This window comes from Pristiophorus japonicus, chromosome 22 (genome assembly GCF_044704955.1).
Source record: "Pristiophorus japonicus isolate sPriJap1 chromosome 22, sPriJap1.hap1, whole genome shotgun sequence".
Lineage (NCBI taxonomy): Eukaryota > Metazoa > Chordata > Chondrichthyes > Pristiophoridae > Pristiophorus > Pristiophorus japonicus.
In genome coordinates, this window is record NC_091998.1 from 20161414 (window position 1) to 20189134 (window position 27721).

At 45.5% G+C, this 27721-nt stretch overlaps 1 protein-coding gene across 1 annotated transcript; it reads right to left on the reverse strand.

Moving 5' to 3' along the window:
- Positions 1-301: 301 nt before the first annotated feature.
- caly (calcyon neuron-specific vesicular protein) lies at positions 302-27721 on the reverse strand. Its single transcript, XM_070865375.1, has 4 exons — positions 27593-27721; positions 16782-16901; positions 16515-16628; positions 302-505 (listed from the first exon to the last, which is right to left on the reverse strand). Exons 1-4 carry the CDS (start codon positions 27719-27721, stop codon positions 302-304), a joined length of 567 nt encoding a protein of 188 aa, XP_070721476.1.

A 27721-nucleotide genomic window follows, 5' to 3' on the forward strand; every position in this document is an offset into this window, starting at 1 on the left:
ATGCAAAATTCCTGCTTCTGCTACTTTTTCTACTGGGAGCCATTTTGGATTTTTCAGGGCTGAGCCAATTAACCCCAACACTGGTTCAGCCAAACCAACCAAATTTAATTATGTGAAGTGATCCAATTGGGGTTTACACACACATACATTCATACGCAGACACACACATAGATACAAACACACACACACACACATCCCTAAGAGAAAGATGTTTTCCTTGTAAAGAGAATTATATAATGCTCGAGTACTCCAGAACTTCAATAAACAATAAGAGATGAATTTATTTTCTTTCTTTAATCTTCTATTGATGGGAGCTGCTGGGTTCTTCTTTTGATTTTGCTGGTCCTTTCAAGGCAGGAAGCACCGGTAGCCATGGCGATGACAGATCAGGAATGGTTCTCTTAGCCTGGCTTAAGTGGCTAATGACCGTGTAGAGGCTTCCGCGGGGACCTGCTTCCTGCTCAGAGTAATACATCTCCAGAGCTGCAGGAGTACAGTGCTTATGCTGTAGGAAAGAACAAAACATAGCATGATAATCGTACAGCTCGCCAGAGGGATCCTCACCCCCTAACCATTTTCAGATTCTGCAATGAAATCCTTCAGAATTACATTTATATACCGCGTACCAAAAAGGAGGGGGGAGGGGGGGAGGGGCTTCTCGTTGCTTTAACTGGCTGTTCCTTGGCTGAAGACGTAAAAATGTTCCCCACTTTTCATTGTCCTTCAACGCTTCAGCAGAAGTGTTATCTATTACATTGACAAGCACGTCACCGATCCAAGTGATGTATTGCATGGCGTAAGTGTGCAAAAGATGGGCAATGATAGCGACACAACAGACATGTAAGAGATTTCAGTGTGTTGCTCTGGTACCTGTGGACTGTGCTCGCCCCATACAACGACAAGTGTCAGAAATCTCAGAATGAACAAATAAAAAATTGTTCATGAAGTGATTTGCATTCGCGATGGAAATGGTCTCTATCGGTATCAATTGCCGTTCAAGTTGCACAACAATTATGTGAGAAATCACAGTTCTTTCATTGAGTCGCAACAGCTATTTTCTTTTCCTCTTACATAATTTATTTTAAAATTTACATTCCGGAGGGAGCTAACTCACACAGAAGTGGTGGAGGGCCTTGCATCGCCTGACAATACACCCTGTTGCGTGGTTGTTGCTATGGTGAATCATGAATTTTCAAATGGCCTCACAACATGATATATCACACTGGTGGTATCACTGCAGTCAGGATCTCTCACATTGTACAGCAACGATTTAAATATGGCTCTTTTTTTAGATACTAGCTATTTTTACTCCTTTATAATTTGTCCTTTTGGTTTTAGCTGCTTATGCAATCAAATTGTCATTTGAGACAATCGGAACTTTTTGTTTTCCACAGATTTCGTCCCGTCCCCAAATGTACTTTTTTTTTAACTGTAATCATGTTACCGCTGCGGCTGGGGAAGTTATCGAAATATAATTTGAATTTGATGTGCGCTTCTAAAATACAGTCTGACGTTTGGATTACTTAACAATCCCCCAACAGACAGGGGAACGGGACAGCTAGGCCAAATCCGAACCGAATGCTGTGTTTTATTTAAATGTCTCTTATTGGGCAAAAGAAAACGGGACTCGGTCGGAACCTAAACCGAACAAAAAGCTCAGATGTTAACTTCAACCCAGATGTGCACAGACAAACCTGAAGCCTGACCACAACAACAACAACTTGTATTTAAATAGCACCTTTAACGTAGTGAAATGTCCCAAGGCACTTCACAACAGTATTTAGAAGAATGAGAGGGGATCTCATAGAAACATATAAAATTCTGATGGGATTGGACAGGTTAGATGCAGGAAGAATGCTCCCGATGTTAGGGAAGTCCAGAACCAGGGGTCACAGTCTAAGGATAAGTGGTAAGCCATTTAGGACCGAGATGAGGAGAAACTTCTTCACTCAGAGAGTGGTGAACCTGTGGAATTGTCTACCACAGAAAGTTGTTGAGGCCAGTTCGTTAGATATATTCAAAAGGGAGTTAGATGTGGCCCTTACAGCTAAAGGGATCAAGGGGTATGGAGAGAAAGCAGGAATGGGGTACTGAAGTTGCATGATCAGCTATGATCATATTGAATGGTGGTGTAGGCTCGAAGGGCCGAATGGCCTACTCCTGCACCTATTTTCTATGTTTCTATGAGATTAAAAATTTCACACCGAGCCACATAAGGAGAAATCAAGGCAGGTGGCCAAAAGCTTGGTCAAAGGTTGAAATGCTTGAATAGGCCTTGGGCCTTACTCAATTTATATCAATAAAAAGTTGTTCATGAAATGATTTGCATTCGTGATGGAAATGGTCGATATCAGTAATGGCTAAATCAAAGCAATCTGGTTCTCCCTTTCAGAGAAAGCCTGTATCAGAATTGTGTGGATTGTAAGTGTAATTCTCAAATTTCATTCATCTGACGCAGTCCATTAGATTTCAGGCTGTAACAAGTCACATAGGCCCAAAATCTCCTCAGAATCTTCAGCACTTGCACCGTTATTGCACCGTTATTGTGTCAGCTGTGGCTCAGTGGGTAACACTCTCGCCTCTCAGTCAGAAGGTTGTGGGTTCAAGTCCCTCTCCAGAGACTTGAGCACAGAAATCTAGGCTGACACTCCAGTGCAGAGCTGAGGGAGTGCTGCACTATCGGAGGTGCCGTCTTTCGGATGAGACGTTAAACCGAGGCCCCGTCTACTCGCTCGGGTGGATGTAAAAGATCCCATGGCACTATTTTAAAGACGAGCAGGGGAGTTATCCCCGGTGTCCTGGCCAATATTTATCCCTCAACCAACTTAACAAAAACAGATTATCTGGTCATTATCACATTGCTGTGCGCAAATTGGCTGCTGTGTTTCCCACATTACTACAGTGACAACACTTCAAAAAAAAAAGTACTTCATTGGCTGTCAAGCTCTTTGAGACGTCCGGTGGTTGTGAAAGGCGCTTTATAAATGCAAGTCTTTCTTCTTTCAATAAACCGCTGATGTGCCATTAATGCACTGACCACGAGTTTCCTCGATCTCTTTGGCAGATTTGACAATCGGTCCGTCCAACTTCCCCAGGGATCATTTGCACAGGATCGTCGCTCACCCTTTCCTGCCCAACACTGCTGCACTCTGGGAAGTCAGCTGTTGCTGCTCTCCCGGTCATCTGAGTCAGGCGGAAGTAAGGAGTTTGAGAGTTTTAAAGAGCCCCCAAACTTTGCTCGCCAATTTCTGGCTTCATGGACATCTCCTCGTCGGTTTTGCTCACTAAGACCTTCACGTGACCCCGCCACCACCCCCCACCCACCCTTCCCCACAGTCTGACAGTTTCACACCATCCCCCACCCTGTGCCTCCCACATTCTCAGAACAACTCTGAAGAAGGTATGGCATTGCCCTGTGCAGACGTCCCTATGGCATAGAATCACAGAATCCTAGGATGGTTACAGCACGGACGAAGGCCATTCGGCCCCTCGAGCCCATGCCGACTCTCAGCTAGTCCCGCTCCCATTGCCCTTCCCCCGCAGCCCTACAAATATTTTTCCTTCAGATACTTATCCGACTCCAAAAGATAAAATTGTGTCTGTCACCCTTTCAAGCAGCGCATTCCAGATCTTCACCACTTGGCGCATACATATTTTTTTTAATGTCGCCTTCGGATCTTTTGCCAATCACCTTAAATCTGTGTCCTCTGGTTCTCGACCCTTCGGCCAATGGGAACTGTAGAGGAGGAGGAGGAGGAACAGCAATGCGTGGAGGAGAGGAGAATAAGGCAGCATGGCAGAAGACATCGGCAGTGAGTGCCACGGCCAGCTGCCTCCAGCTGGCAAGGCCTTGCTGCCCGGCAGAGAAAGGACTCTGTCCCTCCCGGAAGACATCTCTTCCACGAGAGCTTGAACTGTCAGGGTGCCCACCCCCGGCCCCCTTGTGAGCACAGCTGAACCGTAACTGAAAGAAAGACTTGGATTTATATAATGCATTTCATCACCACCGGATGTCTGAAAGCACTTTACAGCCAAGGAAGCACTTTTGAAGTTGCAAGGCTGAGATAGATAGATTTCTGGAGCCTAGGGGAATCAAGGGATATGGAGATCAGGCAGGAAAGTGGAGTTGAGACCGATGATCAGCCATGATCTTATTGAATGGCAGAGCAGTCTCGAGGGGCTGAATGGCCTACTCCTGCTCCTATTTCTTATGTTCTTACGTAATGTGGGAAACGCAGCAGCCAATTTGCTCGCAACAAGCTCCCACAAACAGCAACGTGATAATGAGCAGATCATCTGCTTTTGTTATGTTGATTGAGGGATAAATAGTCGACAGGGCAACGCAGATAACTTCCCTGCTCTTCTTCGAATTGGTGCCTTGGGATCTTTTCCGTCCACCTGAGAGAGCAGACGGGACCTCGCCTTAATGTCTCTTCCAAAAGAGGGCACCTCCGACAGTGCAGCACTGAGTGTGAGCCTAGATGTATGTGCTCAAGTCCCTGGAGTGGGATGGGACTCCCTCCGGACTCACAGTTCACAACTCCAGCCAGCAGCCCTCCAGGCGAGGGCGGGAGATACACTGAGCGCATAGATTGCGGAGGGGGCGGTCAAGGGAAGAATCTGTGCCGCCTCCCCTCACTGCTCCCCAAATGCTGCAGTTTTTCTCAGTGGATGCGTCGGTTCTGCACCGAGGTTTTCTGGGGCCCAAGCTGCTCCCAGCGCCTTTTGAACCCAACAATGTCAAAACGCTACGCGTCTTTTGCAAATGAATCTTGCCAAAAACCCTGCACACTGGGGAATGGCATAACTCCCAGCACAACAGCAGTGCCACGGATATTGAGGAATTTCAGATCAATAATCAATAAAATACTAAATATAACTAACCATATTAGATAGAGCCCAGGCTTCGGTAAATAGTTGGACACAATGGAGTAATGTGCATCAGTATATTATGAAAGATCATTGCATTACTTCTGCATGATGTTATTATTATGAATTTAGTTCTATTTAAGTATATATATTTAATTTAAAACAAAATGCTGAGAAGATAAGAGTATGAATGGCTGCTTCTGAGTTGCAATAACTTGTTTTCTTGTTAAACTCCAGGGTTTAAGAGCCAATTATTGTGAATTTGATGTGCCTCTGTTCTCTGTCTCCAGGAATAAAGAAAGCAAATCATGAAATCACAAGGCAAGGCAATTTGAAGAAAATATGGCTGTGAATTAAATGACACTCTGCACAACCGATACGCACAGAAATCTGGGGCACATTTACACTGCAAGGTTCGCAGCCGTACAAACTGATTTTAAGCTTTGAACTGATGCTAATTTGGCAGCTGAATTTGGAATCTAGGCCTGACCTGATTCTGGAGCAAAGTGACGTGGGACTCTCTGGAGAGGACAGTCTCACATTGCTTGGGTTTGACTTGCAGATTGAGCGTGGAGTGGCAAACCTGCTTCACAAAGTGCTTGGGAGGGGCTGGACGCTCGGTGAACCCACCTCACCTTAACTTGAACATTTAGAGAAGCGAGGATTCTTCCCTCGACGTACACTTATTGCATTTAAGTTTCTTAACAGTGCTCTACCCAGTCATGTGCCCAGCTCCCTCCGAAGCCAAACTGTTACGATTCCAGACAGGCAGGAGCCGGTAAATATAAATACACTTCTGCCCGGCAGGAATCCAGACTGCCCTCTACCGGTGTCAGACAGTGGCTGCAGACTAAAATCACAGCATCAGACCGCACAGAAGGAGGCCATTCGATCCATCTTGTCTGTGCCGGCACTTTGAAAGAGTTATCTTATTAGTCCCACTCCCACTGCTCTTTCCCCAAAGCCCTTTCTTCTCTTCAAGTATATTTCCAATCCCCTTTAGCAAGTTTTTGCCCCTGAATTTGTACGAGATGCGGACGCGCGCTTGGGACCCCCATATGTTCCGGATTTAGGTACTCGAAGCGCATGCGCTTAAACTCAGAACTTGCGATCTGCCACGAATCCTTGCGTGCGATCTGTCAAGAGGATTCTTGATGGATCGCATGCATCCGGAAGAAAAGGGCCTCCGCGGGTGGAGAGTTGGGCGATTTAAGAATTCACGCACAAGCATCTTCCACCCTTTAAAATGAAGTTCGGGACCTGGCCCACATTGGTCTCATCAGTCACCTTAGAACTCATTTTGGTGGAGAAGCAAGTCATCCTCGACTCTGGGGGGTCTGCCTGAGAAGAGAAGCCCAGCGAATGCCCTACAAATTCTTATGACTAATAAAAGTAGGCGTAAGGCCTGCTTTTATCAGCGGAAGACTTTTAAAGGACAGAAAAATAATTTTTAAATATAATTGAAACTTTTAAAATCCTGTTAAGTAAGCTAAGTTTATTTTTTAGACCCTTTAAAATATGTACATTTTGTTTTCAAAAAAATACATTTTTGTTTCAAATAATTAAGTCCAATTTTGATTCATTTTAAATATGTGATTTTTTAAAAAAATATTTATTTTAAGTGTTTGTGTGTTTTTGGGTTATTCCCATTTATACTTATGGTCATTCCGTACAGAGTCACCACAGGTATGAATGGAATGCCCCTACTTTGATTGGTTGGGCCGGCCCATGTGATCCCAGGGACACGTGCGAAGCACTTACGTCTCTGGGATACATGGGCCGCTTAGCAGGCCTTCACGTGGAGCCCCAGGAGCGCGAGTCTCTGAACCTCCCGGACCACCAGGTAGATTTGTAGAAATTTTTCAGGTCGGAGCCATCCGCCCGCGGGGAGCCTGCGACCACAATTTCTGGGCCACTATTGATTCTGCTTTCACCATCCTTTCAGACAATGCATTCCACATCGTAACACTCACTGCCTAAAAAAGTTCTCCTCATTTTCCCTCTGGATTTTTTTGCCAATTATATTAAAGCTATGTCCTTTAGTTATCAACCATTTTGTCGGTGGAAACAGTTCCTCCCCATCTACTCTACCCCTCATAATTTTGAACACCTCTATCAAACCTCCCCTTAACATTCTCTGCACTGCGGAGAACAATCTCTGCATCTCCAGTCTCTGCATGTAACTGAAGTCCCTCATCCCTGATACCATTCGGGTAAATCTATTCTGTGCCCTCTCCAAGGCTTTGACATCCTTCCTAAAATGCGGTGCCCAGAATTGGACACAGTACTCTAGGTGAGGCCGAACCAGTAATTTATAAAGGTTTATCACAGCCTCCTTGCTTTTGTACTCTCTGCCTCTGTTAATCAAGCCAAGGTTCCCGTATGCTTATTTAAAGCTGTAAAAGCATCCTAACAATTACAGGAAAAAAAACGACTGAGTTACTGGAAAATCAGGAGCACTGTAAATCGGATGACTTCATCTGTGCTCAGTTTCCTGTGCTCCCATCAATTGAGACTCACTATAAGATCATAAGAAATGAGCGCAGGAATAGGCCATTGGGCCTCTCGTGCCTGCTTCACCATTCAATAAGATCATGGCTGATCTTTCACCTCAACTCCACTTCCCTGCCTGATCTCCATAATCCCTTGATTCCCTTATGTACTTAGTCCACTTTATTTACCCTGTAGTCCTTTCAAACATACATGCATCCATTACAGAAAATCATTTCTGTACGCCTGGCAGCCAGTGATAAACTCCCCCCCCCCCCACCCACACACACACACACACACACATACACACATGGAAACAACATTTACAGGCTCAAATATTAGCCCCATTAAAGTTCTGACTGAAGAGCACAATTCATCCTCTCCATTCCCAGCGGAAATGTGTCAACCACAATGAAATGACCATAATTTACCCAGCGTGATGTTAAAGCCTCTCTCTGTGTCTTTGGTTTATTGCAGCTACTTCAGAAGAACAGGCATATTATTTATTATTCATATTATTTATTATTCGGCTGCATCTAGATACACAGCAAATTAAGCTCTCAAAGCTAATTTTAAAGATGTATGCTTTGTGTTATATCTCTTATTCCCAGCCTCTATTCTTGAGTCAGCCTTTGTGCAAGAGATAACCAGCTTAAAGTGGCAATTACAACGTGAAGTAACTTCAAGGACACTAACAATTTGGCCCAGAAATTCGTCTCGGGGCAGTGGCGCACAGCGGGCGTTATTGGATCGCCCGCCCGTTATATGCAGCGCCCGATATTTAGCTCCATTGACTGCGATTTAACTGAATATCAGGCGCTGCATATAGCGGGCAGCCGATCCGCTACCACCCGTTTTGTGCCACCGCCCGAGACGAATTTCTAGCCATTTATAACTTGAGAAAAACTTGCGCCAAATCTTCCAAACTAGCTATGGTGGTGTACGTGTGGCGGTGTACGTGTGGCGGAGTATATGTGGTGGTTTGCATGTGGTGTACACGTGGTGGTGTACGTGTTGCCAACCGTGCTTCCATTTAAAAGGCACCGGTCATAAAAGCATTATGATGAACTCTTTATCAATGTGTTTCTCACATTTATGCGGAAACCAAGCCGGGGGTGTAAAATAGCCTCTTATATACACATATACACATTTGGTTTAATCCCATATGATTGAGGTTTCTGTTTCCTTTTGACTTATAAATAGCTAGAAATAATGAGATGGTGAAATTGTTAATTCCCAGGATGCTCCAGGGTATGGATCACATTTAGAAAGAAAGAGCTTTGAAAGCAAAGAGAGGGCCTTTTTTTGGCAAGGAATGCTTAATTTATTGTTTTATTTTAGTAATTTAATCCTTCATGTATTGAGGTAGGAAATGGGACAGTGGGCTCAATCAGTGGGATAAATCAGTTAGCATCTGGTGTTTTGTCAGGAACGACCTCATTTCTGGGGGTCTTGTTCACAATAACTCTTATCATGCCATAATGAATCATCAAGGACAGTGCGTGACTAGAGGCCTATAAAGATCTTAGGTTTTCTGTCACAATTCGTAGAGACAAGAACAAATGGATCGATGAAGGTTATGACTCTCTATCCAGAGGAAAAGCAGGATAATATTGTTAATTCTTTGTGTGACTATTCTTTAGACATTGAGCATATCAAGACTTGGCTGAACACAATAAAATATTTAGTTGCAACCATATTTGGTGTCAAATTAGGGGGGGAAATTAAAACGGAGTGGAGGACTTACCCATTATTTCCCCACCCTGATCTGGCCAACTGCAATTTCAAATTGGAGGCAGCAAGAACACCCATCCAAAATGGGGCAGGGTCTTCTTTAAATCTGCAGGCCGGGCTCTGATGACATCACTGGAGCCCAATCTGCCATTTTATCCTGAGGCTTATATGGGGGCATTCATGCTGTGTCCAAACCAGGCAGGCATAGAAGCCATGGTTAGAAGGGGTCCAGCAAGGTAGCTTTTTTCAATGTTTTTGTGTTTTCATTGTGGACCAGGAGGAGCAGGAGTGGACCCACAAGGAAATCTTCGCTCACCTCTGCCCTGGCCATTCTTGCCCCCTTTTCTCCCTTTATGGAACTTCCCTCCCAGAGTGTTTGGGGCCCTGGACGGTGGGAACACATCTTCCCCTCCCCTCCCCTTTCAGTATTCCGAAGGGACTGTGCCAACCCTGGTCCACTCTTGCATCGCCCCCAACACCTCCTCCCCTTCCCACTGCACCTTCCCCATGCAAGTGCAGGAAATGCAACACCTGCCCTTTTACCCCCTCCCTTCCCAACGTCTAGGGCCGCAAACATTCCTTCCAGGTGAAACAGCGATTTACTTGTACTTCTTTCCATTTAGTGTACTGTATTGGCTGCTCACGATGCGGTCTTCACTACAGTGGGGGAGACCAAACGCAGATTGGGTGACCACTTTGCGGAACACCTTGGTTCAGTCCGCAAGTGTGACCATGAGCTTCCGCTCACCTGCCATTTTAATTCTCCACCTCACTCCCACTCTGACCGCTCTGCCCTCGGCCTCTTACACTGTTCCAATGAAACTCAACGTAAGCTCGAGGAACAGCTCCTCATCTTCTCATTAGGCACTTTACAGCCTTCCAGCCTGTTTGGTCTTTCCAGATAGTTGTATACCTCTGTCTTGTCCCATTCCACCGTGTGGTGTGAACTGGCCATAAGAACTTAAGAAATAGGAGCAGGAGTAGGCTATTTGGCCCCTCGAGCCTGCTCCGCCATTCAATAAGATCATGGCTGATCTGATCCTGGCCTCAGCTCCCCATAACGCTTGACTCCCTTGTCTTTCAAAAATCTGTCTATCTCCACCTTAAATACATTCAATGACCCACCCTCTTTTGAGGTAGAGAATTCCAAAGATTCACAACCCCGAGAGAAGAAATTCCTTCTCATTTCCACTTTAAATCGGCAACCCCTTATTTTGAAACTATGCCCCCAAGTACTATATTCCCCCATGAGAGGAAACATCCTCTTTGCATCTACCCTGTCAAGCCCCCTCAGAATTTTATATGTTTCAATAAGATCACCTTTAAGTCTTCTAAACTCCAATGAGTATAGGCCCAACCTGCTCAACCTTTCTTCATATGGCAACCCCTTCGTCTCAGGAATCAACCTCGTGAACCTCCTCTGAACTGCCTCCAGTGCAAGTATATCCTTCCTTAAATAATGAGACCAAAACTGTATGCAGTACTCCAGGTGTGGTCTTACCAATGCCCTGTACAGTTGTAGCTGGATTTCCTTACTTTTATACTCTATCTCCCTTGCAACAAAGCCCAAAATTCCATTGGCTTCCTAATTACTTGCAGTACTCGCATGCTAACTTTTTGTGTTTCATGTACAAGGATCCACAGATTCCTCTGTAACACAGCATTTTGTAATCTCTCCCCATTTATATAATAATTTGCTTTTTTATTTTTTCAACAAAAGTGGATAACCTCACATTTTATCACATTATACTACATCTGCTAAATTTTTGCCCACTCACTTAACCTGTCTATATCCCTTTGCGTCCTCCTCACAACTTGCTTTCCCACCTATCTTTGTATCATCAGCAAATTTGGCTACATTACACTCAGTGCCTTCATCCAAGTCATTAATATAAATTGTAAATAATTGTGGCCCCAGCACTGATCCTTTGGCACCCCACTAGTTACAGTTTGCCAACCTGAAAATGATCCATTTAGCCCAACTCTCAGCTTTCTGTTAGTTAGCCAATCTTTTATCCATGCTAATATAGTATCCCCAACCCTGTGAGCTCTTATCTTGTGCAGTAACCTTTTCTACGACACCTTATCGAATGCTTTCTGGAAATCCAAATACACGATATCTACTGATTCTCCTTTATCCACCCTGCTTGTTCCAACCTCAAAGAACTCCAGCAAATTTGTCAAACATGATTTCTCTTTCATAAAACCATGCTGACTCTGCTCGACTGCATTATGACTTTCTAAATGTCCTGCTACTACGTCCTTAATGATGGACTCCAGCATTTTCCCAATGACAGATGTTAGGCTAACTGGTCTATAGTTTCCTGCTTTCTGTCTCCCTCCTTTCTTAAATAGGGGCGTTACATTTGCGGTTTTCCAGTCCGCTGGGACCTCGCCAGAATCCAGGGAACTTTGGTACATTACAACCAATACATCCACTATCTCTGCAGCCACCTCTTTTGAAACCCGAGGATGCAGGCGATCTGGTCCAGGGGACTTGTCCACCTTTAGTCCCATTAGTTTACCGAATACTTTTTCTTTAGTGATAGTGATTGCTTTTAGTTCCCCCCTCCCTATAGCCCCTTGATTATCCATTATTGGGATGCTTTTAGTGTCTTCTTCTGTGAAGACTTATACAAAAAAAAAGTCAAGCAGAGTCAGCATGGTTTTATGAAAGAGAAATCATGTTTGACAAATTTGCTGGAGTTCTTTGAGGTTGGAACGAGCAGGGTGGATAAAGGAGAATCAGTAGATATCGTGTATTTGGATTTCCAGAAAGCATTCGATAAGGTGTCACAGAAAAGGTTACTGCACAAGATAAGAGCTCACAGGGTTGGGGATACTATATTAGCATGGATAAAAGTTAGTTTGCAGGTGCAGCAGGTAATCAGGAAGGCGCATGGAATGTTGGCCTTCATTGCGAGAGGGATGGAGTACAAAAGCAGGGAGGTCCTGCTGCAACTGTATAGGGTATTGGTGAGGCCGCACCTGGAGTACTGCGTGCAGTTTTGGTCACCTTACTTAAGGAAGGATATACTAGCTTTGGAGTGGGTACAGAGACGATTCACTAGGCTGATTCCGGAGATGAGGGGGTGACCTTATGATGATAGATTGAGTAGACTGGGTCTTTACTCGTTGGGGTTCAGAAGGATGAGGGGTGATCTTATAGAAACATTTAAAATAATGAAAGGGATAGACAGGAGGCAGAGAGGTTGTTTCCACTGGTCGGGGAGACTAGAACTAGGGGGCACAGCCTCAAAATACGGGGAGCCAATTTAAAACCAAGTCGAGAAGGAATTTCTTCTCCCAGTGTGAATCTGTGGAATTCTCTGCCCAAGGAAGCAGTTGAGGCTAGCTCATTGAATATATTCAAATCACAGATAGATAGATTTTTAACCAATGAGGGAATTAAGGGTTATGGGGAGCGGGAAGGTAAGTGGAGCTGAGTCCACGGCCAGATCAGCCATGATCTTGTTGAATGGCGGAGCAGGCTCGAGGGGCTAGATGGCCTACTCCTGTTCCTAATTATTATGTTCTTATGTTCTTATTAATGTTGGGGAAGTCCAGAACCAGGGGTCACAGTTTAAGAACAAGGGGTAAGCCATTTAGGACCGAGATGAGGAGAAACTTCTTCACCCAGAGAGTGGTGAGCCTGTGGAATTCTCTACCACAGAAAGTTGTTGAGGCCAATTCACTAAATATATTCAAAAAGGAATTAGATGTAGTCCTTACTACTAGCGGGATCAAGGGGTATGGCGAGAAAGCAGGAATGGGGTACTGAAGTTGCATGTTCAGCCATGAACTCATTGAATGGTGGTGAAGGCTCGAAGGTCCGAATGGCCTACTCCTGCACCTATTTTCTATGTTTCTATAAAATATTTGTTCAAAGTCTCTGCCATTTTTCTGTTTCCCATTATTAATTCCCCAGTTTCATCCTCTAAGGGACCAACATTTACTTTAGCTACTTGCTTCCTTTTTAGATACCTGTCGAAGCTCTCACTGTCTGATTTTATATTTCATGCCAGTTTACTCTCTCTTTATCATGTTGTTAGTCATCCTTTGCCATGTAGCCCTATTCGCAATTTCCATCCCTGGTAAAATTCTGTTGGTATTGTGTCAGCAGCAACAGCAAAAGGGCAACAGAAAACCACACCTGGGGAGTGAAACCTTCACCCTGGAGAAGCAATCATCATTGCAAGGGATTTTAGATAAGGAGGTGTTTCTATAATCAGTGCCAGCGATGTGGGCCTCACAGTCTGACAGGAGAATTTTGAATGCTTTGGTTTAACAAGGATTGCAATTATAAATCATCCTCGTAGCTTTGTACAGCAAAGGCATACCTGTAATTTACCAATTAATATGATGAATGGTATTTGTTTAGTGGGCCTTTTTAAAATAATCGGTGCAATTTGACTAATGAACAGAATAAATTGATAATGTCAGAAGGATTCGAACAACACAGATGTACTGGTACAGTCATCTTGATGCAGTTCTTATCTTAAATGAATGCCATTGACTGATGGTGAAATGAACTGGTGTATCATTGAGATAATTACACAGGACCTAAGGGCCCAAGTTTCGAGCCGCGCCAAGAACGGCGCAGTCCCGACCTGGACGCCCGTTTTTCGCGCCACAAAGTGCGCCTAAAAAAAACCTCGGTATTCTCCACCTCCCTGCAGGTCCTCTGGACCTCGGCGCAGCGCAGCAGGAGCTGTAGGGGGCGGAGCCAGGTCCCTGCATTGTCTGCACATGCGCGCTACAGTGGGCACACAGGTTCAGTAGCTCCAGGTGCCCGAAACTGTGTGGGAGGGGCCCGAAGCACGCAGCCCCTAGCCCTGGCTGAATGGCCTCACTGGGGCTGCGTGAATAAAGCTCCTCCCACGGCCAGCTCCTGCTTCCTCCCGACCTGACTCGACTCCCGGTTCCCTGCCCCCGCCCCCGCCTCCGCCCCCGGACCGGACCGACACCCGCTCCCCCCCCCCCACCCCGCCCCCGGACCCGACACCCGCTCCCCCCCCCCGCCTCCGGACTGGATCCGACCTGACCTCCCTCCCCCCGACCTGACCTCCCTCTCCCTCCCTCCCCCCGACCGGAACTGAACCGACCTCCCTCCCACCACCCCCCCGACCCGACCCAACGCCACCTACCTGTAAATCTGGTGCTGGGGACGGGCCCTGCCCAAAGTCTCGGGCCCGGTCCGTTCAGCCTCCCTCCCCCTTCTCCTTCCCCCCCACCCCTCCAATCTCCTTCCCCCCCACCCCCCCAATCTCCTTCCCCCCCAATCTCCTTTCCCCCCCCCAAATCTCCTTCCCCCCCACAATCTCCTTCCCCCCCCCAATCTCTTTCCCCCCACCCCAATCTCCTTTCCCCCACCCAATTTCCTTCCCCCCACCCCAATCTCCTTCCCCCACCCCAATCTCCTTCCCCCCAATCCCCCATCTCCTTTCTCCCCCTTCTCCCCTTTATCCCCTTCTCCCCCCTCCCCCTTCTCCCCCACCCCCCCATCCCTCTCCTTCTCCCCCATCCCTCACCCTTCTCTCCCTCTGCTCCCCCCCTCTCTCCCTCTACCCCCCTCCTCGCTGTCAGAAACACAGACACTGAAAGACAGAGAATGAGAGACACACAGACAGACAGAGAGATAGAGACACTGACAGAGACACACTGGGGGGAGCATCCCAGCACGCTGTTGGAGGGCTCCTGGTGCTGCAGTCAGTAAGTAGAAAATGTTTTATTTATTGATTTAAAAAAAAAATAATTTCTTATTAATTTTTTTGATTGATTTATTGGTTGATTTATTGATGTATTTATCATTTATTATTGATGATGGCTCTTTATTTGTAAAACTGAAGTGTTTAATGTTTGTAAACTTCCCTTTAAATACCCCCCCCCCACCATTCCCTACACCTGATTTGTAACCTACACCTGATTTTCTAAAGTGTAGACAAGGTTTTTTCGAGCGTACAAAAATCTTCACTTACTCCATTCTAAGTTAGCTTGGAGTAAGTTTTCACTCACGAAACTTTGAAAACAGGACACGCCCCCTTTTGAAAAAAAAATTCTGTTCCAAAGTGAAACTGTTCTAACTGACTAGAACTGGAGCAAACTAAATGATGAGAATTCTGATTTCTAAGATACTCCGTTCTATACCAGTTGCTCCTAAAAATCAGGAGCAAATCATGTGGAAACTTGGGGCCAATGAGAGTTGAGCTGCGGTAGTAATAGCAAGCTCACATTCATTCAGTCGGTGAAAGTGCTGGAAGCAATAAAGGATCACCAGGATTTAAGAAAACCGAGATTATCATGTGCAGTGCAGCCAATTACTAACATAAGGAGGGAGTTGGTGTTCTTAATCTATAGTCCATTGAGATGGCCACTAGCAAGAGAAAGTAGTTATTCAAAGGGAAGAGATTAATCCTGGAGCATACAAGTTACCATGTGCACTCATAAAGTAAATCATAGATACTAATATATGTCAGGTTAAATGAAAGCCAAATTTGGCGTAAGTTCATCACAATGCAGACCATATTTATTTTGAAAGACTTACAGTTGGGAGGAAGCCCAGAACTGGATAAACTTGGATTATCATCTAGTCTGTTAGGACTCTGTGCCGTGTGCCGGTACACTGCAGTATGTTAGTACGCTGTGTGTTGTACAGTGTGCTGTATAGTATGCCGGTACACTAGTGTCATACAGTGAGTTTTTCAGAGTGTTGGTAAATTGCACAATGTGTTGCCCAGTGTTTCAGTACACTATGACATCGCAGTGTGCTGTACAGTGCAGATTGTATAGTGTGTTGAATAATGTGTCAGTACACTATGGTATTGTACAGTGCATCGGTACACTGTACAGTGCGTTGTGCAGTGTGTCAATACATTGTGCGGTGTGTTGAACAGTATTTTAGTACACTATGGTATCATATAGCATGTTGCACAATGTGCTAGTGCACTATGGGATTGCAGTGTGTCAATATTGTGCAGTATGTTACAGTTTGCTGGAGCACTATTCAGCATGTAGAGATCAAATAAATATTTTGTTTTATTGGTTCCCTGCACTCTCTTTATCCTAATAAAAATGTTAATGTTGCTTCCTGGATCGACTAGCAGGTGAGTTACCTCCAATCAAGGTGAACAGGTAATCTGCCACTTCCACTTCCCATGGAGGGTAACTATGACCCCAGCTGCATAACTGGCAACTAACAGAATTAATTACACACAAGGCGATTGAATGTTAATGCACATCACAAAGACCTTTATAAAGTGCTCTGTGAAGCTTAGTTATTGAAGTTGTGAGAGCTAAAGATCTGAAGATTTTTACGGCAACAGCATATAAATAAATCGTCCCCATGCAGCATTTGTAAGAGATATATTTCGGTACTGTCCATAATCTGGAAATAACAAGATGAGCATTGACTGTCATCTTACCTTAAATACAAAACCCTCTGGGCAGCTTAACTGATCGTACCAGAATGCCTTGTACATGACCAGCATTAAGAGACAGGCCAGGAATGCCATTGTAATGAGTATCAATCCAGTCAGCTAGAGGAATCAAATCATATTTAGAATGAGAGACAGACATAATATATATTCATTATGCAGTGGCTGCTATTCCACTTAGATGTTTGATGATGAGAGATGAACTTCATTTTGAAAGTGTGAGCAAACTCTATTTGCGATGAGCTGAATGGTTACCTTGACTTTCTCAGAGACTTCATCGTAAAGGTTAATGTTGAGCTTCTTAATGCCAGGGATGTGCAGCTTTTTCTTTTTTTTCTGCTGCAGCTGATACTCTGTCCTGGTCTTCACCACGACCTGTGGGGAGTTGGGCGGAGGTTAAGAGTCCAGCTCGGGGCAGGGTTTCAAAAAAGTGTTGCTGGTATTCTAACATCAAACTGAAATAAGTGCTTCACCAAATTTTTATTTTACTCTATCAGCGTAAGCCTCTACTCCCTTCTCCCTCATATGCTTATCGAGCTTCCCCTTGGATGCATCCATATTATTCACCTCAACCACTCCCTGTGGCAGCGAGTTCCACATTCTCGCCACTCTCTGGTAAAGAAGTTTCTCCTGAATTCCCAGTGACGATCTTATCATGTTGGACGCGATTTTTCCGACTGGGTTGGGAGAGAGGCAGGCGATGTCTGGGGCAGGCTGCAACCCCACTCCTGGCTTCATGTCAGCTTCCCCCCATGACTTCCCCCTGATTGGGCTTGTTAAGCCCGCCCTGCGAGTTTCCCAGCCAATTAAAAGGAAGCGAATCTGATGACATCATTTGATGACGTGTCATCAGCCAGTTTCTTTAAAGGAAACATGCCCCTATTCATTTTGACAGTTGTGCTGTCAGTGTTCTGCAGCATTGAGGTGCTGCAAACACTGACAATGGCTGCACAGAGGTGCACGGCTGCACCCTGGCTCTCCCATGACTCCCTCCATATGCTTATGGAGGGTGTCACAGCACACAGGGAGGTTCTCTTCCCTTCCCATGGGTGGAAGAGACCACCCCAGGACACCAACGCAGTATGGTTGTACATTGCACAGAAGGTTGTCAGGAGGAGTTGGCTGCAGTGGTGGAAACCTTTTCATGATCTCAGTAGATCAGGAAACATTACAGCAAAGCCGAACGCAACCTCATCCTGCTGTGCCACTCATCACATCCCCACACTCTGCCTTCCCTACCCTACTCCTGCACATCCTTACTCACACCAATTTACCTTGCACCTCTACCCATCCCTCTTGTTCTAGCTATATTAACACTTCCCCATCTCACTAGCCACGCCTCACACTCATCCTTGTCCAATCAGACCAACTAATAACACACAAGGGTAGGCACTTGGGTGTTTTAGTCAATATTCATGTAAAGTTTCTGTTAATGTGTTGGTAAACATTGAAATCTTTATTTTCAACACTTTGCCTTCTTGGACAAATCTGTGTGCTCCTTTGGAAGTGGTTTAGTGAGTTGCAGTGAATGGTGAGATATAACGGTACCCCCCCCCCCCCCACCCCCACTACTACCAGTAGTGATGAAAGGAATGGCTTGGTCATTGCCGGGATGCTTTATGGTATTAGTGTGGGGTGGTGCCAACTTGGCGCATCATGTGGCAGCTAGAGTGTACAGCGTCAAGTGAAGTAAATCTGGCCATGGTGAAGCAATCCCTGGCCTCCTGGACTTCCGCCCCGCTGTCAATCACTGCCATTTTGACAGCTGACCCGCCTCCAAACTTGCTCTTGTAGCGGTGATAAAATTCCGGCCTTCTGTGTATACTCCATCAAAACCTTTCATAATTTTAAAGACCTCTATTAGGTCTCCGTATTTAAGGAAGGATATACTTGCATTGGAGGCTGTTCAGAGAAGGTTCACTAGGTTGATTCCGGAGATGAGGAGGTTGACTTATGAGGATAGGTTGAGTAGGTTGGGCCTATACACATTGGAGTTCAGAAGAATGAGAGGTGATCTTAGTGAAACTTAGAAGATCATGAGGGGGCTCGACAAGGTAGATGCAGAGAGGATATTTCCACTCATAGGGGAAACTAACTGAGATAAGGAGAAATTTCTTCTCTCAGAGGGTTGTAAATCTATGGAATTCTCTGCCCCAGAGAGCTGTGGAGGCTGGGTCATTGAATATATTTAAGGCGGAGATAGACAGATATTTGTGCGATAAGCGAGTAAAGGGTTATGGGGAGCGGGCAGGGAAGTGAAGCTGAGTCCATGATCAGATCAGCCATCATCATCATCATCATCATCAAAGGCAGTCCCTCGAATCGAGGATGACTTGCTTCCACGTCAAAAAGTTCACAGGTGTTTCAATGATGGACCTAAAATTCCAGGTCCGAACTAAATCTTGAAGGGTGGAAGATGCCTGTGCGTGGATTTTTTTTAACGTGTGGTGACCGTTGCACACCAGCCACCACACGGGCTTGACAGAGCTAGGTCTTGGCCCAATGGCAGGGATTAACCAAGACGACTGGAGACCAGCTCTGCTGCACGGACCCAGTGCGCACACATATCGCAGTGTGGGCTGGCCCGTGCTGCCCTGGGCCCTCGCCTCTTCTGGGCCCTGAATTCACATCTCTCCTGGGCCCCGGTCACGTCCCTCTACAATCTCTCACCGCCCTTTCGCCCCGACCTCGCCGCTCTGGCTGTATCTGCCCATGCTCCAATCACCGACTTGGACCTTGATGACGTCACTCTTCAATGTCGTTGCTCTCCTGCTCCAGCACGTGCTGTTCCCTGGAGTGCTGCTCCTTCCACTTCCTGGCTTGCTCCGATGGTGCATCAAACAGTCAGATGGTTAGATAGCATGACTGGTTGCGCCAACCATGATCTTTTTGAATGGCGGAGCAGGCTCGAGGGGCCAAATGGCCTACTCCTGCTCCTATTTCTTATGTTCTTATAGATCAACCCTTGGCCTTCTCTTTTCAAGAGAAAAGAGACCCAGCCTGTTCGTCCATTCCTGATAGGTATAACCTCACAGTTCTGGTATCATCTTTACAAACATATTTTGCACCCTCTTCAATACCTCAACATACCTTTTTATAATATGGTGACCAGAACTGTACACAGTAATCCAAATGTGGTCTAACAGAGGTTCAATAGGTTTAGCCTAACTTCTGTGCTTTTTGATTCTATCCCTCCAGAAATAAACCCTAGTTCTTGGTTTGCTTTTTTATGGCCTTAATAAACTGTGTCGCTACTTTTAGTGATTTGTGTATTTGTACTCCCAGGTCCCTTTAATCCTCTACCCCATTTAGATTGTTATTTTTCAAGTAATATGTGACCTCCTTATTTTTCTTAGCAAAATGGAATACCTCACACTTATCTTTGAATATACATATTAGAGCAACACATTAACTGGTATTATAGTGCTAACTGGATATGAGACACTGGTATAACAGATGAGGACAATGCTAACCATTGTGGTCCCCATGATGCAATTTTGACAGCAGATGTACTTGCTACAGAGGACAAGGCTCCACAGCTGGCTTCCTGTTGACCCTGAGCAAGATGAGGCACTTGTGCTCAGACATTGGCAGGTTACCCACTCCCATCACCTCAAGCACAAAATACTGTCATGCAATGATAAACTTCATTTAAAGAGTTAAAAAATTTGGCTCCCAAAAATATTTATCACAAGACATTTTAGAACTATGAGAGCACTGGCATTAGGCTTCCTAACCGCTCTTCTTGACCAGAGAAGCTAGCCCAGTGTGGAGAGCCCTATAGCAATGAATCCCATTATATTGCTCGCACTCTCTCAACTTGTGTAGCTATTTTTTTTCTCGTGATATCTGTATTTCCAAGTCTCTTTGCTCCTCTACCCTATTTTGTTTCCTTTCTTCCAAGGATGTGGAATTAAAGAGCCGTATCCTATACAGGACAACGGACCTAGTGCTGGAAGGTGGGATTAGGCTGGGTAACTCGTTTTCGACCGGCACAGACACGATGGGCCAAATAGCCTCCTTTTGTGTCGTAATTTTCTATAAAAATGTCTGATAAAACCAACATAGTATGAACAGGTACTGTAAACATTACAAACATAAAAGTCTGTTCCCCTTTAAGAGCTTAATCGGCCCTTATAATTGGATGCTGAAGGAACAAAATAGAGTAAATTTTGTGCTCAAATCCAGGGACTTGAGCACAAAAATCTAGGCTGACACTCCAGTGCAGTGCTGAGGGAGTGCTACACTGTCAGACGTGCTGTCTTTTGGATGAGATGTTAAACTGAGGCCCCATCTGCTCTCTCAGGCGTACGTAAATGATCCCATTGCATTATTTCGAAAAAGAGCAGGGGAGCTATCCTCCGTGTCCTGGCCAATATGTATCCCTCATCATAGGTAGTCTCTCAGAATGGAGGAAGACTTGCTTCCACTCTAAAAAAGGGGTTCTTAGGTGACTGAACAGTCCAATGCGGGAATTACAGTCTCTATCACAGGTGGGACAGACAGCGGTTGAAGGAAAGGGTTGGTGGGGAGTCTGGTTTGCCGCACACTCTTTCCGCTGTCTGCACTTGATTTCTGCATGCTCTCGGCGACGAGAGTCGAGGTGCTCAGCGCCCTCCCGGATGCTCTTCCTCCATTTAGGACGGTCTTTGGTCAGGGATTCCCAGGTGTCAGTGGGGATGTTGCATTTTATCAAGGAGGCTTTGAGGATGTCCTTGAAACATTTCCTCTGCTCACCTGGGGCTTGCTTGCCATGTAGGAGCTTCAAGTAGAGCCAGACTTCCGAGTAGGGAATCAACATAACAGAAACAGATTATCTGGTCATTATCACATTGCTGTTTGTGGGAGCTTGCTGTGCGCAAATTGGCTGCCGCGTTTCCCACATTACAACAGTGACTACACTTCAAAAAGTACTTCATTGGCTGTAAAGCGCTTTGAGACATCTAGTGCTCATGAAAGGCGCTATATAAATGCAAGTCTTTCTTTTCTTTTTATGATTCTCTGAATCTGCAGTGAAACTGTTGGCCGCTGTCTCAAGCTTGATTTACGAGTTCATTGAATTCTTTCTGCTGCACACAATGTCCATGGCTCGCAACAGGCGTTGCTGAAGGTCGGAAACGTTCGCTAAACGTATAATTCACATCTGTTCTCATTCTCTTTGTTTCAGATTGTAATGCAGTGAAGTAATAATGTTGTAACTGCCTCGATGGCTCAATTTGTGTAAGGCACTCCCCATATAGACCAGGGCTGAGCCTCGGTCTGAGCTGAGCTAAAGAAAGACTTGCATTTATCATCAAAGGCAGTCCCTCGAACGGGGATGATTTGCTTCCACAAGAGTTCACAGATGTTTCAATGAAGGACCCGATGTTCCAGTCCTGAACTCCAGTTGAGGGGGTGGAAGATGCCTGTGCGTGGATTTTTTTAACGTGTGGTGACCGTTGCACATCAGCCACCACACAGGCTCGACAGAGCTAGGCCTTTATCCAGTGGCAAGGGTTAACCAGGACGACTGGAGACCTGCTCTGCTGCACGGACCTAGTGCGCACACATATCGCAGTGTGGGCTGGCCCGTGCTGCCCCTGGGCCCTCGGCTCTTCATAGACCCGTATCCTCATTCGCCGCACCTCCGCCACGATGTTCCATGGCCCGGCACTCCAGCTCTATTTATAGCCCCGACCTGCGGTGGTGTTCTTACACAGGTCGGGACGGCCCATGATGTTTCCATTTATATGGCGACTTTCACAGCCTCAGGATGTTCCAAAGCGCTTTACAGCCCATGAAGTAGTTCGGTAGTGTGGTCACTGTTGTAATGTTGGAAAGTTAGCTGATCCTAGTCAGGCAACAGCAGGGAAACTGCACATGGATTCAGTGCTCTTTGCTAGACCCTTGGTATATTGGGACACCACCCATAATGTGCCACACAGTCAAATACACCTGCCCAAACTCATTGCTTGGACACGAAGAATGGGCATTTAATTAAAGTTCTGGCACATAGCTGGCACCCAAATGTGACCCAGCTTATGTCAGTGACTGTGGGAGGGGCAACACATAGGAGACCAAAGGCTAAGTTCATCATCCCACAATCTCAGCAAAGAGCTGTGCTCAAAGTGAGTGAGAGTCGGAGGTAAGTCTCCAACACTGTAGCATCGACTCTCCAACCTAAGCTGCCTTTGAGCACTACTCTGTACTGCGAGCACAGGATCAGTGACTTTACACGCGTGTCATGACAATGCCATCAACTTGCTCACACGCACTGGTGTAAAGAAACTCTTAACAGAATATAACTGGATCAGGCTGATCCAGGACACAACTGGAATGGTCCTGCATTGATCGAAGATTCAGTGTGAATAGCAGATTATACTAAGGTTGGACCTGCAAGTGCTGAAAGTATATAATGAGTGTAACATGTTAATAATCTCCTAAGCTAAATTATGGTTGGTACAATGGAGATTGTGCTGGAGGAGGTTGTATCTCTGCTAAATCCATTAATTGTAAATTCACCCAAACTGATTGAAAACAGATGACTGTATTTTTCCAAGGCTTCATACCACCCTTCGCTCACTGCCCACTCTTGCTCTGGAGTAAGTGTCTAACCCAATGTCCCCCAAACCTAGCTTAGTGCCTGGCAATGGGGTGATTGGTTATAGGGTTATTGGGAACAGGGTCATTGGGAATAGGGTCATTGGGAAAAGGGTCATTGGGAATCGGGTCATTGGGAATCGGGTCATTGTCATTCTGGGTTTGTCACTAAGTACTGTACAGCTACACTAATTGGGGCATGTTCTGAGTTCATTTTAATATATTCTTCATGACAGTCAAAGGAATTGGCATTTAGAAACTAAGTTAGATTTCAGTGAACAGAATTGTTTATTGAAAGAGCTAGGGGCCAGAAATTGGTCTGCGGCAGGTTGGGGTCCAGAAGCGGTATGTGTGAGCAGTATGCGCCCAAAACCAAGGGGCCCGAAGATCCATAACAATTGGTCGTGGGGTTACACCTGCATAGTCGAGGCAAGCTGCAGGTCTGGTCGTGCCTCCCAAGACAGCTCGCCTGATGAGAAACAATAATTTAGGGCTGCCTGTCTCGCTGACAGTGTGTCTTCAGGTTTGTCCCGGGAGGGGGATCGGTGATGGGCTACATGGGGTGGAGGGGAGGGGAGCGATCACAACGTCTTCATCATCAGGCGAGCATTTCTGCCCCACTCATCGATAATTTTCACATGGGGTCCTTCAACAGGCGTTCGTTCCCCCATTAATGTATTCAAGTCTAAAGCCTGGCACCTAAATAAATAGGCCCTATCAATTTAACCTGCGCTTTGGCACAGGCTGCCTCACTGCTAAATTGGTACGCTTTGCACCCACTTTATGCCGCAAAACCTGTGTGAGGCACACCGATTTCTACCCACCAGTATCAGCACCAGGATACTTTGTAAATTTAAATATTTTCAAAATAATTTTATTTCACTAACAGCCTTTAGTCTGGTTCTTGGTTAAGTTGATTTTTTTTTAAACAAATCTAAATTCTGTTGAAAGGGCGAGCGTCAATGAGATCATCAGGCAGCAGGTTCGGAGTAAACCAAGGCACCCGGACTCAATTGGGAATGGGCACCGGCTGTGAATTGGATGTTTTTTTCTCCTTGTTAAAACTGATTTTGTTCAGCCTGGGCGATTGTCTTTTCACATCCAGGTCATGTACAAGCGGGGTCAAGTGAGGTTAACAGTGCAGAGGAACTGAGTTAACATCAGCGCAGATACCATCTTTAACCAGAAATGTTTTCGCTTCAGCCTAGTCTGTTTAATTCGGCTCCCTCTCCCCATTGGACTCAGTATCTGTTGATGATACTGCCGCTGGCATCATGTGACTGGAACTGCAGCATTCAAAGCTCTATTTTAAGCTGCAAAGTCTTTCGAAATAACTGTTGACACCATACATTATTTATATTTCACAGTTTCTCAGACGTGCATCATTTTTTTTTGCAGCCCCTCGACAGCTTGGTGTTGAGCTGCAGTACATGACTTAGCACTGAGCCATATAGATCAGGACAATTCCAGGTTTATCTCTGGTCTGTGTTCTCTCTGCCCGGGTAGCAATAGGAGCAATACAATTGGCCTCAGTGCCTCTGGGTGGGACTGGGGGTGGGGGGGAGGGGGCAGGCTTTCTACTCCTCGGTTGCTATTAACCGACACCCCTGCTGTGGAAAAATTGGACAGAGGGCGAGGACAGGAGTTGATGCTGCCTCCCAAGGTTAAATAGCCCGCCGATACTTGCCGACCTGAGCAAAGTACCACTTACACCCACAGAATTCTACTATAGAATCAGTCAGTGTCTTCAGGAGAAAGGTTCGAGCAAAAATATTCCTGCAGTGTCAGATCTGTAGACATAGGCTAGACTTTCCACTTAGCTGTTAGCTGTAAGGATGTTGCAGCCTTCGCGATCTTGCAGCTTTCAGGTTTGCTGGCAGATTGCCCATTTTCCTGATCGCTACTTTTGGCTATTTTGGGGGGGGTCAATAACCCAGCGATCATCAGTGGAATGTCTAGCCCATAGAATTTACATTTTCACCAGGTGTAAATGAGAAATTGCGGGGGACAAATTGACTGAGCCCCCTCAGACATAGTGCCCTGACATTGCTCCTTCTCACCCTAAGAGATAGGGCATGAAAACTGTGTTGGAACCCAAAGAAAATCCCATTGTATATATAAAACAAAGACTTGCATTTATATAGCACCTTTCACAGCCACCTGATATCTCTAAGCGCTTTACAGCCAATGATACACTTTTGGAGTGTAGTCACTGTTGCAATGCAGGAAACGCAGCAGCCAACTTTCACACAGCAAGCTCCCATAAACAGCAATGTGATAATGACTCAGATAATCTGTTTTTGTTATGTTGATTGAGGGATACATACCAGCCAGGACACCGGGGATAACTCCCCTGCTCTTCTTTGAAATAGTGCCATGGGATCTTTTGCATCCACTGGAGAGAGCAGACAGGGCATCGGTTTAACGTCTCATCCAAAAGACAGCACCTCTGACAGTGCAGCATTCCACTGAGGTGTCAGTCTAGCTTCATGTGCTCAAGTCCCGAGAATGAGACTTGAACCCACAACCTTCTGACTCAGAGGCAAGTGTGCTACCCACTGAGCCACAGCTGACACTACCAGGGCATAAATACTGCAGCTGAAATGACTGAAGCGATGTGTTTGGAGACCAACTGTGTTTATGAGGTGCAGAGGAGATAGAGGTCGATCGACATTCTGTCATAATTTGCATTATTGTATCTATTAGGAAGTATGGATCGGCCAGATTCTTAATTATGATATTTTAATTAATATGTTATTCTATATTTCAAATTATTTACAACCCACAATTGAGTAACATAAATCACCGTGATGTCATACCAACTGGCATGATATTAATATAAGCAGAAAGGAGCATGTTACTGTAAACAAAGTCCTAATTTCATTCTGGTTTAACTCATACTGTTCTGTTCTGATATATCCATTTACTGAGACCCTGAAATTACAATACAGAAGTCCACTGTGCACAGCCTTAGTGCATTCACCTGACGTTACTCCCTCTGCAATTTCAGCAGAAGCATTAACTTGTTTAATATAACTGAGTTTGCCTCGCCGCTGAAATAGCAGAACCAGGGGTCACAGTCTCAGGATAAGGGGTCGGCCATTTATGACTGAGCTGAGGAGAAATTTCTTCACTCAGAGGGTTAAATAAGAACATAAGCAATAGGAGCAGGCGTAGGCCATTCGGCCCCTCAAGCCTGCTCTGCCATTCAATAAGATCATGGCTGATCTTCTACCTCAACTCTACTTTCCTGCACTGTCCCTATATCCCTTCGATTTCCTTAATATTCAAAAATCTATCGATCTCCGTCTTGAATATACTCAAAGACTGAGCCTCCACAGCCCTCTGGGGTAGAGAATTCCAAAGATTCACCACCATCTGAGTGAAGAAGTTTCTCCTAATCTCAGTCCTAAATGGCCGACCCCTTATTCTGAGACTGTGACTCCTGGTTCTAGACTCCCCAGCCAGGGGAAACATCCTCCCTGCATCTACCCTGTCAAGCCCTGTAAGAATTTTGTATGTTTCAATGAAATCACTTCTCATTCTTCTAAACTCTCAAGAATATAGGCCTAGTTTACTCAATCTCTCCTCATAGGACTTTGGAATTCTACACCCCGAAGGGCTGTGAATGCTGAATTGTTGAGTATATTCAAGGCTGGGACAGACAGGTTTTTGGACTCTATGAGAATCAAGAGATATGGAGATCGGGTGGGAAAGTGGAGTTGAGGTCGAAGATCAGCCGTGATGTTATTGAATGGTGGAGCAGGCTCGAGGGGCCGAATGGCTTAGCTCATAATTCTTACGTTCCTGTGAATTCACATTAAGGCGTTGAGCGTTCGGTTGGTAGTATCCCACGGTGTAATTGACTTCTCCTTTAATGCTCACCATGGGATTTTAATATTATTTTTATATATATGCTGGAAGCTGCATTGGCCATTTTAAGTGCCTGTTTCTCCCCTTCTGTTTTAGCCCTATGTCACATTCTATTCTCTAAACCAGAGACCAAATAAATGGTTTGCTTCTGGAGCCCTGCTTCTGGGCAGCCACCAGAATGTAAACGGGAGTGTCTGAGGACTCTTGCCTTCCAATTCCCACTTTGCGAGAAAAATGACCAAGGCAGCCCACCCTGACAGCAAGGCTAAGATCGGTAATTCACCGTGCGATGAACCGGAGACTTGAACCACGTCCTAACCTCGATGGCACAGTAAGTCAGCTTCTAATTTCTGCCTTTTTTTATGTCAAAATAGTATCACTTTTTCTAAAATCACATTGCCACGCGATAACAAGATGCGCTGATGCAATCACGTTACTAAGTCCGAATTTCATTCTGGCTTAGCTCGTACTGTTACGTTCATGCACATTATCGACCGGTTATCCATTTCAAAGGTGCCAGTGCTGACTGCTGCCTCGCTGTTGCGTGGTGTGACTGAAGCCCAGTCGTCACACTTCATTAAAACCGTGCTCCGTCGCTATGTATTTCTGTGTACCTTCTCGGGGATAGGCTGCTGAAGCTGATTAACATCCAGTGGGGTGATCAAGGGGATGTTATCAAAGCCATCGTCCGCGCCATGCTCTTTCTCTGTCTTCTCCGAGAGATTGCACCCGGGCTTCACCAT